This window comes from Lethenteron reissneri, chromosome 59, assembly GCF_015708825.2.
Source record: "Lethenteron reissneri isolate LAM-NWPU_2019-01 chromosome 59, ASM1570882v1, whole genome shotgun sequence".
NCBI lineage: Eukaryota > Metazoa > Chordata > Hyperoartia > Petromyzontiformes > Petromyzontidae > Lethenteron > Lethenteron reissneri.
Window position 1 is genome coordinate 4,997,027 of NC_083837.1, and position 21,081 is coordinate 5,018,107.

Sequence of the window (21,081 nt, forward strand, 5' to 3'; positions counted from 1 at the left end):
TTCTGTGTATGTGTAATGAGTGTGTATTACGGCGTAGAGTACGGGAAGTGTTAGTGTAGCAGTTAGCACGCTGCGCTATGAACCCCGCTACCCAAGTCCTATTCTCGTTCATGGCCAACGTCAGTGACGATTACCTAAACCAGTCCTGGGCCTCCCCGAGGTCGACAGCCTCAAATGAGTACCCGGTACAGCGTGTAAACGTCACCATTCCCGGGACCTCAGAATAGCACGGTTGGCTACGTACGAAGCGAAAGAAGTTCAACAAATGTACACCACTAGGGAGACAAAGGCAGCCGGGCTTGGTGCTGGCCACCAACCCTTCGTGTGCCATGCCAGCCCTTCCTTAGTGCTCACTAGAAGTGTTGGCCCCAATATTCTGTTCGGGCTATACGGGGATATTTGTCTGTTTAAATTGTGACTCCAGACCGGGAATATTTCAAGTTCAAAACTGCAGTTAGGTGTCGATTCACCACGCTGTCATCATCGTTCCCTTGCTTCAAAAGAGAATGGCACATAACCATCATCATTATCATACCTCCTGAGTTGAAGAAAAAATAGTTTCTGTAATTGTATAGCCACCGACCGTAATTGTCCTGTGCGAAAAGAGGCCACGGTGGGTGGGGTGGGGGCACGTGTGTGCACGATGGAAGACAAGAGGTTGTCACGAGGGAGCAAATGGCGCAACACTCGGATGCGACAAGCTAGCGCAGTGGAAGGCTGCCGGGGATAACCTTTGAGGGCGCATCAGTGTGACCACGCATTGCAGGTGGGGTGCCAGGTGTGCAAGAGTCGTGGGGGAAGACGCTTGGCGGCATTAATAGCGGTGGCTATGATAGCCTCTTGACTGACACTTTGACTTCGCGAATAAAGAAAGGTCATTAAAGGTTAACTCGCACGAGCAAACAGATATTTTAAAACAATGTGACCTATTTTTCAAGATATACACTGTTTACGCATACATGTCCCATCAAACTAAACTATAAACTCTTTTTATTTTACCAGGTAAGGCCCACTGAGCTCTGTAGCTATTTCTCAGAAGCAACCTGGCCACAAATGATAGCTTCAACGAAATGGCTCATCATGTGAGAACTTATAGCAGGCAAATACTGGAAACGCACGTTTTTAAATGTAGAGGGAAAAAAACCGGAGAACCCGGAGAAAGATCCACGCGACCACGGGGAGAGAGACATGCAGACTCAAAATATACAGCAGGCGTCAGGGTCGGGATCGAACCCACAACCTCCTCCATTACGAGGCGAGGGAGTTAACATATACAGATAGTCCCCGAGTAACGATGGTCCGATGTTTCGATCTTACGATGGCAATACGACAAAATTGTAAAATAAATTTCGCGCGGCAGGCAAACGCAGCAGCGTACGAGGTACGATACTGTACGTTGGGACGCTGCCGGGATGTACTGAACGCATCTTCCGCCTTTCTAGTAAATTGCAGTTCATATAGGGAGGCTAAGAATTTACCTTTTTTTACTTTACATGTTACTATGCAATACAGTATTGTAATTAATAAATACATACGGTATATAGTTTATACAGTACGGTACTGTAAATTGCTCTATTTTGCTAAATCATCACCATTCTTTAAGACTCCTGGGTAGGCTAGGCCATTTTCGACTTACGATATTTTTGACTTACGATGATGGGGTCGTCGTAACGCATCTCCATCGTAAGTAGAGGACTACTTGCAAGCATGTACGTTTAAATTTTTTCGTAGCCAACCGTGCCGATCGGGGGCTGTGGGGGAAGGACAACAAACTAAACACAAAAAGCAGTTTCATAGAAATGAGTTTCCAATCGAAAACATCATCTCGCCACCGTGAAAAATGTGGTCTACAGATCTCAGCTAAACCGGAGGAAGCCAAATTAAAGCTCAACGCAACAGGGAGCACAAAAACGACGAAACAAATCGGCACAAAACCCAAAGGACTGACGACAAGACCGGGCCGGAGGGTGCACGAGAGGCTGTAGTGGCCGCACCTCGAAGAAGGTGAAGTGCTTGTAGATGGCGAGCGTCACGTCTCCCAGGAGCACGTGGCTCGCATGCCGCTGGATCTCCATCTGCTTCATATTCTCCTTTACACTGCGCACGCACACAAAGACATGAGGATCCTCCGCATAGCTTTCAAAAGTTGCTTTTAGCAAGCACCTATTAAGGCTCGCACGGTACACGACGGCGGTGGGTGGCCAGCACCCATGGCCAGCCACCTTCGTCTCCCCAGTAGTGATGTTAACCCATTGCACTAGGTACTCATTCAAATCTGAGAAAACCTTGGGGGATGCCCAGGACCGGTTAAATTTGTTGCGAGCGGGAATCGAATTGTTGGTCATTGGGTTCGAAGAGTAGTGCGCCAACCACTGCCCTACCGCTCCACACACACACGGAGTATGCACAATCACACGCACTGCACACACACACACACACGGAGCGTGCACAATCACACGCACTACACACATACACACACGTGTCCCTGTTCAAGCCCAGTGCTGTGCCCCCTCAGTGAGGGCTAGAACCGGTGCTGCCCTCAGCTCTGTGCGCGTGTCCTCACTTAGCCTCCAGCTTCTTGCATTCGTCCATCGCCTCCTGGATCCCGTCGTCCACGTGTTTCTGGATATCCGAGTGGGAGTGGGCGAGATCCTCAATCTCTTGCCGGTGGCGTCGCTCCTCACGTTCAAACGCCTGCAGGCGCAAACAAAGACAACGATCGCCGCCACCCCCCCCCCACGCATAGCCTTGAACGGATTTTTAGGGCAAGTGCTGTTCGCGGGCATCTTTTGTCTCCCCAGTGGTGATGTTCACACATCACAGCAGTTACTCGTTTGAGGCTGAGTCGACCTAGGGGAGGCCCAGGAACGGTTCAAATAATCGTCACCGGTGGTGGTGGTGGCCGTGAGCGGGAATCGAACTCGGGTCGCCGGGTTCGTAGCGCAGCGCGCGAATCGCTACGCAGTCACTGCCCCCCCCCCCCCCCCCCCACACACACGCACGATAAAGACAAAGATCCCGTGTAGCCTGTGAGACTGTAGGGGGCAAGTGCTGTTAGCGAGCACCTATGAAGGCCGGCGTGGTACACGAGGGGGTGGGTGGCCGCCAAAACCACACCTGCCCACCTTTGTCTCCCCAGTGACGAGTAGACCTATGGAAGGCCCAGGACCGGTTCAGATAATAGTAACTGGTGTTTACGGTGAGCGGGAATTGAACTCGGGTGGCCAGGTTCGTAGTACAGTGCGCTAACCGCTACACTTTCACTCCACGCACACACATATGCGAAGACAACAACCGCCATTCGACACGGAAGTGGTGGTGACGTCACCTGTTTGTGTCTGAGACACACACAAAGCTACAAACACAGGCTCAATCATGCCGCTTGCTACGAGTGCGTTCATGTGCGTGCACGCACACAGGCGCGCGTGCACACACCGACTTGCGCGCGAATGGACACTGGCTCATCTGCCACAGATGAACAGCGCAGTGCAGACACGCTCCGGACATCGGTGACATTTGTAAAATCTTTGCTCAACAAAAGTGAAAATAAGAAAAGAACTACAAGTTTTAGCAAACTAATAAAAAATACATCGGAAAGCTGGAAAGCAAAGCAAATTCAACTAAATGCATATTGGTGGGAAAAAATACGAACGAGTAAAATATTCGAAAACACTTGGCGTCAAAGCCTGGAGCGCCGACTCGTGAGCCCACGGCACCGCCGTCGCACCTCAGTCTCCAGCGAGAGGCTGTCCTCCAGGATGCGCAGCTGAAACTCCAACTTCTTGATGTCCTTCTCCCGGTCGGAGATCAGCGACAGCACCTGTGGGCGACAGCTCCTTCAGCTTCTCTCTCGCACGCACCACGAGCCTCTTTCTTCACTTCCCTTACTGCACAAGAGACCCACAGGGACGACTGCTAGTTTTGCAAATGAGTTGTTATTTTTTTAATAAAAGCCGTAAGTTACAGAAAAGATAAAATATGAATGATTGCAGTATGATGGATTTCTGTAGGCTTTGTGGCAGTAGCCACAATCAGTACTGATTAGGTACATTCTCTGTATGACCAAGAGTCTGTGCACAGAGTCTTGTGGTAGGGCGCCCCCGTGAGAGAGTATGAAACTCTGCCTCCTCCTCACTTCCCAGAAAGTCTGCCGATCAGCTGCACACAACCGAGGGTGAGTGCTATACCACACGGAGTGTCCAACCCTCCGCCTGAAGCAGTGCAACTACCTAAGCCTGAATTCAACCCTCTCCTCGCTCCATCCTGTCGGCCTCTGTCATTATCGCCGTCCTCACCGGCCGCTGGGCCATGCCACAACTCCCTCCACCGGTCAGTTGGGGCCGTCAGCTGCGGAAACTCTAGGGGTGACCATTCCCGCCCGCACGCTCACTCTGCCACCCTCCTGCCGGGACTCCGCCCGGCCCGTGCCAAGGGGGAGGCCGCTACAGAGGCCGGGTGGACTGAGGTCGAGGCACAGGCCACAAATTTGGGCCAGCGGATCCACATCCTCGTCTTTCTACTGATCCCGCAGCAGTGCCAGACACGTTGGGCAGGAAGACACGCGGTGGTCCGCAACCCAAACCCGCTGGGACAGACCGCGCGCCTACATGCCAGGCGGAACACCCTGCCGCCTTAAGAGCAAACGCTCTCCCTCATCCTCCTCAAATAGGATAATAAGAAATGATAGGATCAAGATATCCGAGGTTCGATGCCTATTATTGCAGAAAAGCCGATTGGCCAACGTTTCAGTGGCAGAAAAGGCCCCCTTTGCCAAATATCAATCAACTTTCTGCAAACACGTGATTTTTGCCCAAGGGTCCTGAGAACGGGTTTTGTTTCACCACGGGAGTTCCGAGACAAGGCTCCGCCGAGGGTTTTATCCGCCACGTTCGTGCCCCTCTTACCTGTTCAAGAGCCGTATTCTTCATCACGATTTGGCTTTGCGCGGTTTGGATTTGATTCTTAATTTTCCCGATGAACGATGTAATCATGGGCTAAGGGAGAGATCGAGGGAAGGTATAACGGACAAAGGGAGATGACATCAAACACCACAGGCATGTTACCAACAGCAACCAATACTTGGATGAAATCACGTAAAACCACCTCACGAATGACGTGCCCTCCGTGGCACAAAGCTGCGGTCTATAAAGCACAATGACACCGATTCCCCGTGCAGCCTTCAACACTTTTGGCCCAAGTGCTGTTCGCAGTCAGGCCTGCACGGCGCACCAGGGGGCGGTGGTGTTATCAGCATCACGCCTGGCCACCTTAATATTTCCAGAGCAGATGTTGACACACCGCACCAGGGACTTATTTAAGGCCGAGTCGACCTAGGGGAGGTTCAGATAGCACTCGCCACTGTGGCCATGGTTTGAAATCAAACTCACGTTGTCAAATTGAGAGCAGAGTGCTAACGATTTTGCACCTGTGCGCAGACATGCACAAACGCACGCAGAGGCGTGTACACACACACGCACAAAGACAAACATTCCCCGTATAGACTTAACAGACTGTTGGGGCAAATGCTGTTAGCAAACACACACATAATCTCTTTCTATCCCTCCACTTGCTCGATCTTCACAGCATCCACTCTCTCTCCTCTCATACCGTCTCTCCTCCTGCCTCTATCTCCACTCCTTCCACTCTCTCTCCCCTCTCACCTTCACGACTTGGAGGAAATGCTGCTGGGCCTGCCCGGGCTGCTCGTGGAAGTGAAGACTGAGGTCCAAGTCCTTCCCGCCCGTGTTGTCTGCTGTGGCCGGCATGAGCTGCAGTTTGCGAGCAACATCCTGATAGATGAGGTGCTGCTGGCCAACCTGTATGGGCACAAAGATACACCGTAGAGCCTTAACAGACTGTTGGAGCAAGTGCCGTTAGCGAGTAGTCACCTATGAAGGCCTATGGGAGGCCAAAGACCAGTTCAGATACTCGTCGCTGGTGTTGGCCGTGAGCGGGAATCGAACTAGTAGCACAGCGGTGTACTACCACTCCCCACACAAGAGTACACACACAACAAACCCAACTCCACTCTCGATGAATGCCGAAATCGCTCCTTAAAATCCGTAGATATCTCAAGATGTTGTCGCTGAAACAGGGGTCTCCTAGCCTCGTACCCGTTCCCGCATCCGGTGGAGGCTCATCTCCATGTCCCAGCACTGCTTGTCCGAGTGTTCACATTCCTTCGCCATCGTCCGCTGCATGGCCTGCAGTTCTTTTTCCTCGCACCTGCAGACGCACAGACCTGCGGCCTTAGCAGCGGGAAGGACGGCGGACGTTGAGGTCGCCAGACACACGATTCCGGCTACCGCCGTCGCCACGCCTGCCGTCAGCGTAAACCCCCTCTCTTGGGTGGCGAGCAAACCTCGACATTGGCAGTCAGCTCCGGAACAAATTGCCATCATTTCGTGCACGAGTAGAATTAGTGGCTCTCAACTCTAGCAAGTCAACGATGTGGCATGGTTTGATTGTATGCGTGGCATCGGGGCGGCGAGAGCCCTCTCGTCCTCTGGCTTGAGATGGCTGCCACCTATGGGTCAGATGATTGTCTGGCAGCATTAAACAATTGATAATTAAATATTTAAATCTTTTTCCCTAAACAGTGTAAAATTTGGGAATTTTTTTTCTCACGAAAATGCATTGTCACGCACAACGAGTATGTGTGCAAAATGTCAGCTCGATTGGATCACAGGAAGTGGGTTAAAAAACGACCGAAAGATTTGCACGGTCCTAAGCAAGCAAGCAAACTTAATATAAAGGATTTAAAAAGCACGCCGTCCGTGCTCTCGTCGCCTCCCATTATAGCCTCTATGTAGCATAACACGACGCGCGTGTGTGTGTGTGTGGGGAAGGTGAAGGGAAACGCAACATCAGGTGAAATGTAAAAATGAGATTTGGCATGGAGGTAAAAGCCTTCTCTTTAATAAACACGAACGTCCATCGTAAATAAAACGGAAAAGGACAGAGGGGTTGGGGGGGGGTCATTGCCGTGAATGCAGATCCACATCAGCAGAGGTTAGCGGACTGATGTCAGATTGAGCTGAGAGGACATCAGTCTCACCAAGGCCCAACTAGTCCTGTATGTCAGTGGAACTTCTTTGGTACTGTAAGGGGCCATCCATTGAGCACGTACGCAAAAATCTGTCAAAACTTGACCCCTCCCCCCCTCCCTGTACGCACGCGTACTTTTTACACCCCTCCTTCCCCACCTGCGTACGTACGCTTGACGCCAGCCCCCCCCCTTGAATCCTATCGAACGGCCGATATTTAATCCACGCAAAAACGATCAAGGATTCATAATATTAACGTGTTTAAGCAAACGGATAGTGCACCGCCGGACTATCTAACTCAATTGAAGGCCAATGTAGACAAATTATTATCGAGGCTTCACCCCCCCCCCCCCCGTTTCCTATGCGTGCATTGTCAGTAGACCTCCCGCATACGCAAGCGTACGCATTTGGGTTAACCCCCCCCTCCCCCCTCCATGCGTACGTACTAAATGGATGGCCCCTAAGTAGCCAAGCGTGCAAATCGGAGGTCCTGCCCCAGTCACCCAGACGTGGCTGCGGGAGTGCCGGAGACTGCCTGGTTCTAGTTGTAGTCAGTATGGGGGAGGGCTGCGGTTGTGGATGTCTTGATTAGAAGTTGTCGTGACTGCAGGAATCCATACTCTTTGGTTCTTTCGGTAAAGTCACGTAGGTAGAAAATAAAATAAAATAAATCACGTTTCGGTCGCAACACAAGCGTCCGTCATCACCATGATCACCTGATGACGGACGCTTGTGTTTTATTTTATTTTATACCTACGTGGCTTTACCGAAAGAACCAACGAGTATGATGGTTGTGGATGTGTTTGTGGTGGATACCGCAGTCTCTGCACGTCTGCGGGAGTGATCTCCTGTCGGGCGTAGATTTCCTCCAGTCTCTCGGTCTCCTTCCTCATGGACAGAAGCTCCGACGCTGCCAAACAAACGCACCGCGCACTATGACGTCACCGACGGCGCAGGTTTATCAACGTTAGCATTGCAACAACCCACCACCATTGCCTTCGTCACCGTCAGCAACATCGCCACCTTTAGTAGCATCACAACGCCCTGGAAATACCGAGCCACAAACGCAGAGCCGCTGTAATGATATTCAACCACTTAAAGTGATTCTAGATTTGAAGCTAAGGTCCAACTAGTCCTGTACAGCAAATCTAGCTGTGACGGTCCCACCTGATGACGGAGACTTGTGTTGCCTCCCTCCGAAACGTCGTGATTTTTATTATTTTATTTCTATTATTACTTTTATTAATTTTTATTTAATTTTTTACCTACGTGACTTTACCGAAAAACTAAGAGTACACTTAAAGTGAGCGTGAGACACAGCCCCAGTGCTCAAACCAAGGACTTGAGGGGCTGACTTGGATCAGCAGAGCCATTATGAGAACTCGTAGAACAGTGATCCCCAACATGTTAGCATGGCCGTGGGAAGTGGGCCACGGAACTTTTGCAGATGCCACTATTCGTTTTGCCAAAAAAAACCGAGTAGCATCAGCAACGTCACGAACGCGAGTCAACACAAAAGCAAACTATTTACTTTTGTAGCTTATTAATACGTATTTTACACTGCTCTGAGCGTTGTTTTAATTTAGGAAGATATCCTTATGGCGGTACCCCGGGGTACCAAATAATACAAAATGGCCGAGGCAATTAAATATTTTATTTATATTTTTTCCAGGGGTGTACTTAACTCCGCAACTGGGGTACCAATCAATCCGAAATCAGTGCTACGCCGCGATGTCAAAACGCAACGAGGACGATCGCGCCAAAACCCTGAACGCTCGTACGTACTGCAGCCGTGCATCGTGTACAGCTCGTCGAGATGAGTCGATTGCCGCGTCGCCGACAATCAACAGACTAAAAACTACTGTGTCACGGATCATTATGCGAGAGCCTGGGTACTATGGCCCGGGGTACCGCCATGAGGTTCATGTGTTAGTGGTGCATTGTGGGCAGTGGTCCGCAGGTCCAGAGAGCTTGGGAAAAAAACCCATAAGCACCATCGTGGCTCAAACCTCGATCCCGAGAGGTATGGGCTCAATAGCCTGACAATGCTACTCTATTCTTGCGTATTGTCAATATGTTGAGGAGGTAAATGTCGATGTTGAGGTCTGATAGCCAGAAGAGGGCTTCAGCAGACAGTTCATGTAGGTGTGCTGTTCCTCCATTGAATGAGCGCAGACTACAGTGCTTTATTATATGGTCCTTAGTTTGGGTTGCATAGCCACAATCGCACTACTTTCGCTTGTGTCTTTGATTTTCTTTTCATGAAGATGTGCGCATCAGCCTGTTGCTGTGCTGTTGGGGTTTGTCGCCATTACGAGCCCGAAACGTGGAACGCCCAAGGCCGCAAGTCTCATCGGTGCTTCGGGGTTATCGCGCAAGTGCCGACCTGGCCCTGACAAGAGTACGATCGCCGAGGGGTGTGAACCCAGGTGCTCGCAGGTGTGGGGCTATTTACCGGCATCTTCCATCTCCTGGGTGCTCCGAGCGACCTTCTGGTCTAGCACCTGGCAGTGAGCCTGCATGTCCGACACAGTAGCTTTGCGTCTGCAGCATCACACGCAGCAGCCTCGGCTTCTCCAGCTTGAGAGCTTGAAGGCGATCCTGGGAGATGACACGTACGTACGTTGAACTTCTTTCACACCGTACGTAGCCAACCGTGCTAATCGGAGGTGCTGGGGAAGGACAAAAAGACTAAACACTAAAGTAGAAATTTGTTTTAAATATAGATTTAAAAGTGCATAGCTACAGTGGCTTCCTAATATCGGAAGGAAGAGCGTTCCAGACGGCCACAGAAGCCTGGGGAATCTTTGTGGTGGAACAAACTGGTGGGGCAAGTGCTATTAGCGAGCACCTATGAAGGCCAGGATGACATACGAGGGGGTGAGTGACCAACAACACGCCCGGCCGCCTTTGCCTCCGTAGTAGCAATGTTTACTCACCGCACTTGGTACTCATTTGAGGTCGAGTCGACCTAGGGGATTCCCAGGACTGGTTCAGATAAATGTCACTGGTGTCGGCTGTGAGCAGGAATCGAACTCGGGTCGCTAGGTTTATAGCGCAGCGCGCTAACCGCCACACTAACGCTCCCCACTACTACGAGCATCATCATCCACCACTACCACGTCATCATCATCGTTCCCATCAACACCAGAAACATCACAGTCCAGACACGCTCGGAGACTCGCAGCCCGCAAGGAAATCTGTGCTCCATCAACCCGGATTACCAGCACCATAGTTATTTTTTCAAGGCTCTTAATCCCAATTGAGTAAATAATAGCTGGAATCTTTTTTTTCAAATACAGGTAGTCTCCGACTTACGATATTTAGATCTTACGATGGCGCTAGCGATATGACAAAATTTATTTCGCGCGGCAGGCAAACGCAGCAGCGTACGAGGTACGATACTGTACTTTATCATTGCCATCCTACTCTTCCGACAACTAAGTTAATGTAGCCTTCAACAACCTAACATCGTTCAAGTATGCAGACGACAGACAGAATCTTGGTGAGTACAGTAGAATATTGATACGTTACGATACGTTCAATGCAGGTATGATACATAGCTTTAGCGATTCATTTTAGGGTTACCACGATACGATGCATACGTTCAATGCATGTTAAAAGTTTTTATAGCAGATAGGATTGTTTCCTGAAAAAACTTTCTATGAAATTGCAGTTCATGTAGCTAAATTTCGATTTAAAGCTTTCGTGACTGCAGGGATTAATCTTTTTGGTTCTTTCGGTAAAGTCACGTAGAAGGGAAGTAATAAAACAATAAAAATAAAACATAATAAAATAAAATAATTCTCACGACGTTTCGGCTACAACGCAAGCAGCCGTCTTCAGGTGAAGAATGAGACAATGCCAAGCTAGGAGCTTATATATAAGCTGCGTTGGAGGTGGAAGAAAGAGCGCCTTAACAAAAGAATGTGCATATGAAGAGGAATTTAGCATATTCATGGAAAATGCGTAGGAGGTGGGCGGGGGGGTTTCAAAGTCATATTATGCCCATGCATTATGCAGGATCAACAGCACCAAGGGGGGGTGCAGGGATTAGCAGTAACAAAGGAAAGGAATGTTAATGATATGTAGCTGCAGTTACTCAACAACCACGTAGAAAACTAAAGTATAAACTACATAAAAAACTAAAGTATAAATAGCATAGCACCATCAGTATACTTACTATACTCTACACTAAGCTGAGTTACTAACAGCAAGTAATACATTACAATTCTACGTCGTAAAAATTATATAATATGCTTCCATCTAAACTTTATTCTATTGCATCACACGAGCATATACCGTACTATATACTGCCAACATTAAATTATATACTGTATTGCTGTAAACCAACCTATATCTTATACATTTAATATAACACTATGTATTATTCTACCCACCCTAATGTGTGTCAAAATGGTTTATTACGTCCTTCCAATGATTGCTAAGCCAGAATCCATCTTCTCGGTTAAAATTGTCTCTGTGTTTGTATATGTGGATCGCCTCATGAACGAATCTCTCATGATAGCCAGATGGCTTGCAGAGAACCTCTGTCTTGGAGAAGTCAATATCATGTGAGCCCACTGAGTTGTAACAGTGATCTGCCACGGCTGAGGTGTTTGTCCTACCGTGTTTCAGGTCAGCTTTATGTTCACGGATGCGGTCCGAGACATGTCGTTTGGTTTCCCCAATGTAACTGCTACCACAGAGGCAACTTAGTTTGTAGACGCCAGGGTACTGTATGTCTGGAACCACATCTTTTACAGACGGTACCAGATCACGGATTTTATGTACTGTGTTGAATCGGACCTGGATCTTGTGTTTAATCAGGATTTTGGAGATCTTTTTTGTGACCCCAGCAATGTAGGGTAAGGTGATGGTCTTGAAAGGCTCCTCAACAGGATCCTTCTTGATGGTTGGAGTGATGGCTTTGCGGATTGTGTAGTCGGAGTAACCATTAACCTTAAGAGCTTGGCGTACGTGTTTGAGTTCACTGGCAATGTGTTCATGGTCGGAGATGCATTGGGCTCTATGATATAGAGTCTTGATGAGGGAATTCTTCTGGGATGGATGGTGGTGGGAATCCGGTTTTAGATAAGCATCCGTATGGGTGGCTTTCCTGTAGACAGAGTGGCTCACTGAACCATCAGGTCTCCTTTTGATTAGGACATCCAAAAAGGGTAGCTTGCCATCTTTTTCGACTTCCATGGTGAATCTGATGGCTGGGTGTATGGAGTTGATGTGGTCGAGAAATTGGTCTAGAGCAGCACGGCCATGTGGCCAGATGACCACATCAACTCCATACACCCAGCCATCAGATTCACCATGGAAGTCGAAAAAGATGGCAAGCTACCCTTTTTGGATGTCCTAATCAAAAGGAGACCTGATGGTTCAGTGAGCCACTCTGTCTACAGGAAAGCCACCCATACGGATGCTTATCTAAAACCGGATTCCCACCACCATCCATCCCAGAAGAATTCCCTCATCAAGACTCTATATCATAGAGCCCAATGCATCTCCGACCATGAACACATTGCCAGTGAACTCAAACACGTACGCCAAGCTCTTAAGGCTAATGGTTACTCCGACTACACAATCCGCAAAGCCATCACTCCAACCATCAAGAAGGATCCTGTTGAGGAGCCTTTCAAGACCATCACCTTACCCTACATTGCTGGGGTCACAAAAAAGATCCCCAAAATCCTGATTAAACACAAGATCCAGGTCCGATTCAACACAGTACATAAAATCCGTGATCTGGTACCGTCTGTAAAAGATGTGGTTCCAGACATACAGTACCCTGGCGTCTACAAACTAAGTTTCCTCTGTGGTAGCAGTTACATTGGGGAAACCAAACGACATGTCTCGGACCGCATCCGTGAACATAAAGCTGACCTGAAACACGGTAGGACAAACTCCTCAGCCGTGGCAGATCACTGTTACAACTCAGTGGGCTCACATGATATTGACTTCTCCAAGACAGAGGTTCTCTGCAAGCCATCTGGCTATCATGAGAGATTCGTTCATGAGGCGATCCACATATACAAACACAGAGACAATTTTAACCGAGAAGATGGATTCTGGCTTAGCAATCATTGGAAGGACGTAATAAACCATTTTGACACACATTAGGGTGGGTAGAATAATACATAGTGTTATATTAAATGTATAAGATATAGGTTGGTTTACAGCAATACAGTATATAATTTAATGTTGGCAGTATATAGTACGGTATATGCTCGTGTGATGCAATAGAATAAAGTTTAGATGGAAGCATATTATATAATTTTTACGACGTAGAATTGTAATGTATTACTTGCTGTTAGTAACTCAGCTTAGTGTAGAGTATAGTAAGTATACTGATGGTGCTATGCTATTTATACTTTAGTTTTTTATGTAGTTTATACTTTAGTTTTCTACGTGGTTGTTGAGTAACTGCAGCTACATATCATTAACATTCCTTTCCTTTGTTACTGCTAATCCCTGCACCCCCCCTTGGTGCTGTTGATCCTGCATAATGCATGGGCATAATATGACTTTGAAACCCCCCCGCCCACCTCCTACGCATTTTCCATGAATATGCTAAATTCCTCTTCATATGCACATTCTTTTGTTAAGGCGCTCTTTCTTCCACCTCCAACGCAGCTTATATATAAGCTCCTAGCTTGGCATTGTCTCATTCTTCACCTGAAGACGGCTGCTTGCGTTGTAGCCGAAACGTCGTGAGAATTATTTTATTTTATTATGTTTTATTTTTATTGTTTTATTACTTCCCTTCTACGTGACTTTACCGAAAGAACCAAGAAGATTCATGTAGCTAGGCTAAGAATTTACCTTGTTTTTTTACTTAAAATTTTACTGTGCAATACAGTATTGTAATTAATAAATACATACAGCATATAGTTTATACAGTACGGTACTGTAAATTTCTGTTTTGCTAAATTATCACCATTCTGTAAGACTCCTGGGTAGGCTAGGCCATCTTCGACTTACGATATTTCGACTTACGATGGGGTCGTCGTAACGCATCTAAGTCGGGGACTACCTGTATTCTTTAGATATACATCCCCCATCACCACCCCCCCCAACCCCAGGACATTATCAGTGTTAGGGATGTTTGTCCCGACACCAGTTACATTGCGCCTTTGTTTTTTTGCCCAAAATGTGTACGATAAATAAAGGCGTTGTCCTGGCGGCACACCCTCCCCCCCCTCAGTGGACTCATCCTGGACGGGCCGTGGAATCGGACGGGTGCGCAAAAGGATCAAGGGATGGCTCGCGAGGCACAAACCGGGGCTTTCTCTTTCTCCATGAGGAGGTACTGGAGCTCCGCTTCCAGACGCTCGTTTTCAGCGTTCAAGGCTTTCTGCTGATCCTCGTCCACCATGTACAGCTCCTCTGCATTCCGTCCACGAGACAATTCACGGGAAATACTTTTTGTGGCAAAAGCGGCGCACGTCATCGTCAACCACCAGTCGGCAAACAGAAATCAGTCGATCGCAGCTATTAAGATATCGTTCAGGGGGCGCAGAGCTCTTATCAATGACCAGGCGAAGAGAAATCATGTATACACACACACACATACATCATGCGCTGTGGACCACTATGGGCTTGAATATAAATTAGAAAAACGCCATCCTTCTCTCCACATTAATATTGCTCGCTTACACAAATACTGCTGGATAACACTGGTCCAGAAGGCTGATGGACCAATTGACTACATAACATTTTACTTATTGTGCAGAGAAGGGAGTTTGTTTGTTTCTTAGCTAAAATAGGAATCATATTGGCAGGCATTGTGAAAATAGACCAATTCGAAAAGGAAAAAAAACCCACATTGGCAGCAACGAGAAACTTTTCCATCAGAATCCAAGAGCGGACATTGTACAGAGGACAGACTAAAAACAACGTCCATAGAAGGCACCACACAGACATTTCAGAAGCGAAAGAGAGGCAGTCCGTGAAGATGGCAGACCTCCAACCAGGACCTCAGAAGCTTAAGACTCATCTTTCTAATGCAGCTCAGATGGGAAGCGTCACTCAGTCCCATTGACATGGCCACGTTGAGGAGTCTGCGCATCACCCCAAACCGTCGCTGTGATCCCCCTGAGCTCAGAGCCTCCCCGCCCGCACTTGCCACTGCCTCTCCACCTCTTCTAGCTTTACAGTCGACAAAGTTTCATCGTAGGTATGGGCTGGAATAAACGATTTTTTTATTAAAATCCAGATCAACCCCCTCAACTTTAGTTCTTCCTCGCTGATATTCCCCTCCCCATTTCAAAGTACTTGCTCCGACTCGCGGTCCACACCTAGGCGAGGCGCCACAATGGCGAGATGTTAACTACCTCGCCTGAATGCAGGAGGTCGTCGGTTCGATCGAGATCCTGACGCCTGGAAACGTCTCTTTCCCCGTGGTCGCGTGAATTTTTCTCCGGCTCCTCCGGTTTTTCCCCTCTATAAATTTCCACGCGATAAGCCACTTCGTTGGGCTATCATTTGTGGCCAGGTCGCTTCTGAAAAACAGCTTCATAGCTCAGTGGGCCTTACCTGGTTAAATAAAAACAGTTTAGTTCAGTTTTAGTAAAATTTTTCCCCTCCTCTAAACCCAGCAGCTTAGATTTTTTGGGACTTCTGTCCGTGGAGTTCCTGTGCCCCCATCCTCACGTCTCGGTTCGTGCTCTGTGCCGAGCTCACGTTTGAAATACAATAAAAATGATGAAATAAAAAAAATCAATCCAGATCAAAATCGAGTGCCGGCACTCACTGAGGTCGTTCTTGACCTTGCTCTCCTCGTAAGTGAAGTCGTCGTTTCCCTCCATGAACTTGTTGTAGGCGCTGCACGTGTTATCGTCGTCGATCTGGCAGAGGCGGGACACGCAAGGCGACATTTTTCATTTTTATTATTGAATGATCACAGATGTTTTTTTTGGGTTCGAGCGCGTGAATGTAAACGTGTCGTTAAACTCGTCACCACCCGGCACAGCCAATTCGTAAGGTTTGTAAATGTAAACAAAACATGCCAATCCGTTACTATTCTTAGGTTTTTTCGGTAAAGTCGTGGCTGTGACGGTACCTACTGAAGACGGAAGCTTGTGTTGCCTCTGAAACGTCGTGATTTTTATTTTATTTTACTTTTTAATGTTTTTACCTACGTGACTTTACCGAAAAAACCTAAGAATATGAATCATTGCAGTCACGAAAGCTTCAAATCTAGAATCCGTTACTAGTACAGCACACCGGTGCGTTTCGAAGAGTAAATCTACGACATTTACAATTCGAGCAAGTCGTTTTGCCAGTAGGTACAACCAGTCTCATCAGGCGGCAGGCAGAGTTGTGGAGAAATCCTCCTGTGCTGAACTAGTAACCAATTGGCACGTTTGCTTTACGTGACGAACCTGACTAATTAGCTTTGTCGGGTGGTGGCGGGTTGACGACATATTTAAAATAACACGATCTAACACAAAAAAAACCTCGATTATGGATAACATTGGTCGCGAAAGCCTACGAGTTAAACAGAGTTAGTGACGTTTAGGGCAAATACATTTTTCAGTATTTCTGACATCACCACAAATTCAAACGTTATGTCTTATCGCCGGAAAGGTTCACCGAATCAAGACTTTCGGGAAGATCCTGCATTGAAACGTTGGGTGAATATATGTTACCAGGGGCAGGGGTTTATCCGATTTAACGGTTGCTTTTATGATGGAACTCCTCTGAACTGGGATGACAATGGCAATCTCCGTCATGGATGAAGAAGCTGCTCATCGAACCAACTCTTAACGCCCCCCCGTGTTGGGTTGATAAATCGGCCCGGGTCCTCACGAGTCTGGGATGTCCTCAGTCACGGACTAGGCTCCCTTTTCATTACGACAGATAATCAAATAGCATTTGTCCAAAGACGGCACGCACACAATGAGATTGAACAATGCTGCCGTACAAGATGACCCTCGCCTCTAACAACACCAGGATATGCAGCAGCGACCTGCTACTAAGACTCAAGCCTGTCTAGGGCTCTCCCACTTGAATATATATGATAGGAAACCACTGGTTTAGGAAGACACATTTGCCCGATTGACCTATACGTTACAGGTTTTGTTCCATTAACCACAATCTTCGATGACCGGGTATACTCATTATTGATTAATTTAATACTATGGCTTCCATATATTTCCACGTGATAAGCCACTTCGTTGAGCCATAATTTGTGGTCAGGTCACATCTGATTAAGTAGCTAATAGTTCAGCGGTCCTCACCTGGTAAAATAAACAGATATATATTCTTGATTTCACGCTCCTATCGTGTTTTCATCTTGTTTGTCGTTGGAACTATCTGACCCACCCCAACTGGACATCTGTGGAAAAAGAGCTTTCTAGTTCATTGGATTCCTCCATTATAAAGATTTTGATTCTTTTAAATCCCAGCCGTGCTTTAAAAAAACATCTATAATCTCCCCCCACAAACCTGGGCAGGAAGAGAGCCCCGAATTATTACCATGTTTCAAGGCACTAAATTGCACCACTTCACATACTCTTTGGTTCGTTCGGTAAAGTCACGTAGGTATAAAATAAAATAGATCACGACGTTTCGGGCGCAACACAAGCGTCCGTCATCACCTGATGACCTACGTGACTTTACCGAAAGAACCAAAGAGTATGGATTCCTGCAGTCACGAAAGCTTCAAATCAAGATTGCACCACTTGACTGTGAAACGGAGCAATCGATGCTCCACCGCTTCTCTCGATGGAGACACGAGAAGAGGTAATACGACCGGCGTTTATTTCTCGTTGTCCGTGGGGAGATTGCCTCCGTGTTTTTTGTCAACAGCGAGACGTACGGATGCAGTCCTTGTGTGCCGTGCCGTCGAAAGCGACAGTGCCCGCTTACCTTCCTCTCCATGTAAGCGATCCTCTCTTCTTCGTTCGCAAATAACATGGGCGGAAACAGAGCTATCGACTCCGACACTCCCATCGTCATCTGCAGGTCAAAGGAAAAATTAAGCGTGCACACACCCCTACATACAGCCACACAAAGACAAAGATCCCCCCCGTATAGCCTCAATGGACTGTTGGGGCAAGTGCCGCTAGCGACCATCTATGACGGCCAACGCGGCACACGTGGTGGCTACGTGGCCAGCACCACGCCTGGCCGCCTTTGTCTCCCTTGTGATGACGTTTACACATCGCACCAAGAATCGTGCAAGATCTGCGGTCCTCTACATATTAAAATGGTATTGGCCAATTACACGCGGGAAGAAAATGGAGTACACGGAAAAAACCCACAAGTGCGGGGGGGGGGGGAAAGAGTGTCCCTTATAGAAGAAACAGGTGGGAGCCCACATTGTTGCTTCATTGCCTTCTGCCTGGTAATCTAGGGTATGACACCTCGACGACTGCAGGATGCACCAATCCTCACTGCCTCCACAGTGCTGGATTCCAGGCGTGCGCCGCCACCACCGCCCGCCAAATATGTCACGTGACATTTGAAAGTTCGTTTCTACAGTGCTTTATATATATGTGTTTTATGAACTTCTTTCACACTGCACGCAGGAAAATGTCCTCATCGGAGGTGTGGGGGAAGGACAACAAACTTAACACAAAGTACTAAACTATGTGAAATACAACTTAACAGTACGGTTTTCTTGTGCAGTTATCGGTCACCAGATTGAAACCATCCAAATTGCAACACGTGACACCCTGGTTTAAGCAGTGAACGGCTGAAACGTGGATCTGATCCTCAAGGTCACACGCGCACACGTGTGTGTGGGTGTATAGCATGTGTGTGTGTGTATAGCGTGTGTGGGTGTATAGCATGTGTGTGTGTGTATAGCGCGTGTGTGGGTGTATAGCGTGTATATAAGGTCGTGTCTCTTAGAGCTCTCTTCACTTGATACAGTAATTTTGCTGTGACGGTTCCACCTGAAGATGGAGGCTTGTGTTGCCTCCGAAACGTCGTGATTTAATTTAGTTGTTTTCTTTTTAGCCTACGTGACTTTACCGAAAAAACCAAAGAGTATGGATCCTTGCAGTCACGAAAGCTTCAAATCTAGAATGTATAGCGTGTGTGGGTGTATAGCGTGTGTGTATAGTGTGTGTGTGTGTAGTGTGTGTGTATAGCATGTGTGTGGGTGTATAGCGTGTGTGTGTGTGTATAGTGTGTATAGCGTGTGTGTGTGTATAGCGTGTGTGTGTATAACGTGTGAGTGTATAGCGTGTGTGTATATAGCGTGCGTGCGCACCTTGATGTGCTCCATGAGCCACAGGGTGGCACCGAGGATGTGAGGCCAGGTGTGCGGTGCCCCCACTGTGTACATGGCGCTTTTCGACAGTGTGAATGGGTACCTGCAGACACAGAACAAAGACAACGGTTTTGTTCAAACTAGTATTTGTTTTTCTTTTGCAATTGCAAATGAGACTCGTGCTGACCTGAGTTTTCGCCTAATCAAGCAACATTTACTTCAAACGAGTCACTCCTGTCAATCCCCGAGGCAGAGGTCCCTGTTTTCACACAACACAGCACTAAAGATAAACATCCCCTAGATAGCCTTAACAGACTTTTAGGGCAAGTGCTGTTAGGGAGCATCTATGAAGGCAGGCACAGCACGCGAAGGGGCGGGTGGCCAGCACCACGCCGAGCCGCCTTTGTCTCCCCAGTGGCGATGTTTACACACCGCACCAGGTATTCATTTAAGGCCGAGTCGACCTAGGGGAGGCCCAGAACCGATTCAGATAATAATCGTCACTGGCGTTGGCCGTGAGCGGGAATCGAACTCGGGTCGCCGAGTTCGCAGCGCAGTGCGCTAACTGTTGCATACGGTGGGACAAAGACACACGCACGCACACGTGGCACACAGGCGCACACGCGTGTGCCTTCCCCTCACCCGAACTCTTTGAAGAGACGAGGCACCTCCTCGTCAACCTTACTGCTGGGGAGGCTGTAGTCGGGGTCCAGGAATCTGCACATGAACTCAAAGATGCGCAGGAAGAGCTTCGTGGACGGAGCCTGCAGCTCACGGGGGCTCACGACCAGAGGGCAATCATGCTCGCTCAAGAACTAAGCGCACACACACACGCGCGGGCACACGTACACACACGCGGGCACATGCAGGCACACGTACACACGCAGACATACACACACTTATATTTCATGTGGCAAGGATTTTTTTTTTTTTACAATCCCAGTAGATGCATACCTACTCTGACATTCATGCTTTATTGATGAGAAAATAAGCCTGAATTCGAAGAATCTGAATTTAGAAGCAGCATTATAGTGCCCTCAAGTGACAATACTACGGTACGACTGGCACACGCGGATTACCTTGTCAGAGCTAATACCGTGGTTGAGATAAGGGTCTCTGATTGGACATGGGGGACCCCACAGCCCTCCACGTGATGTGACTGCACTGCAGCTGGTCACATAGGCATCCATGTGGCCCTACCACGGACCCACAGCTGGGCCGCAGCCCTCTCTGCCCTCCGCACTGTGGCCAATGCCATCGCTCTGGTACTACAGCTACATCACGTTGTGCAGTGCCTTGTGGGAGTTTGGTCATGTTGCGAAACGGGCTCAGTACATGCAGGGGAGCTCAAAGGCGGTGATGTGGCACATCGAGCAGGAGGCTGCCAGATAGGAATCGAAGGAGCATCACACAGCCCCGTGGTTGATGCCTGTTTCCGTTCAAAAAATTAAATAGTACCTGTATGTGTTTGTTGTATTACATATCATCGCTTGCCCTCTCCCCACCTCAATCTCTCTTCCCTTTCTCATTCGCTTCCACGTTTCCCTTCCCCAGTCTCTCCGTCTTTAACAGTCTTGCCTCTCCGCCACATCTCCTCCTCCTCAATCTCTCCGTTCCCTCCCCCCCTCTCCCAACCCTCACCTCGCACAGACTCTTCACAGTCCTCTGCTGGAAGCCCTTGTCATGGAGCGGGCGTGTGTCCTTGACTTTCTCAGATCCCCCAACTGCTCCATATTGACTCGAGTGGCGTGTCACACTGAGATGTGTGGCAAGGCAAGGGGAGGAGAAACGCACACAGAG

General features: G+C 48.2%; 1 protein-coding gene across 1 annotated transcript in view; it reads right to left on the reverse strand.

Annotated features, from left to right (window-relative positions):
- The window catches only part of NDC80 (NDC80 kinetochore complex component), a 30,623-nt gene that overhangs the window by 1,355 nt on the left and 8,187 nt on the right, over positions 1-21,081 (reverse strand). Inside the window, 15 exon segments of the mRNA XM_061575794.1 lie at positions 1,995-2,097; positions 2,564-2,694; positions 3,728-3,820; positions 4,905-4,994; positions 5,661-5,816; positions 6,114-6,225; positions 7,863-7,956; positions 9,502-9,577; positions 9,579-9,647; positions 14,338-14,444; positions 15,811-15,904; positions 17,931-18,020; positions 19,282-19,384; positions 19,924-20,096; positions 20,923-21,037. Coding sequence (XP_061431778.1) covers positions 1,995-2,097; positions 2,564-2,694; positions 3,728-3,820; positions 4,905-4,994; positions 5,661-5,816; positions 6,114-6,225; positions 7,863-7,956; positions 9,502-9,577; positions 9,579-9,647; positions 14,338-14,444; positions 15,811-15,904; positions 17,931-18,020; positions 19,282-19,384; positions 19,924-20,096; positions 20,923-21,037 — 1,606 coding nt within the window.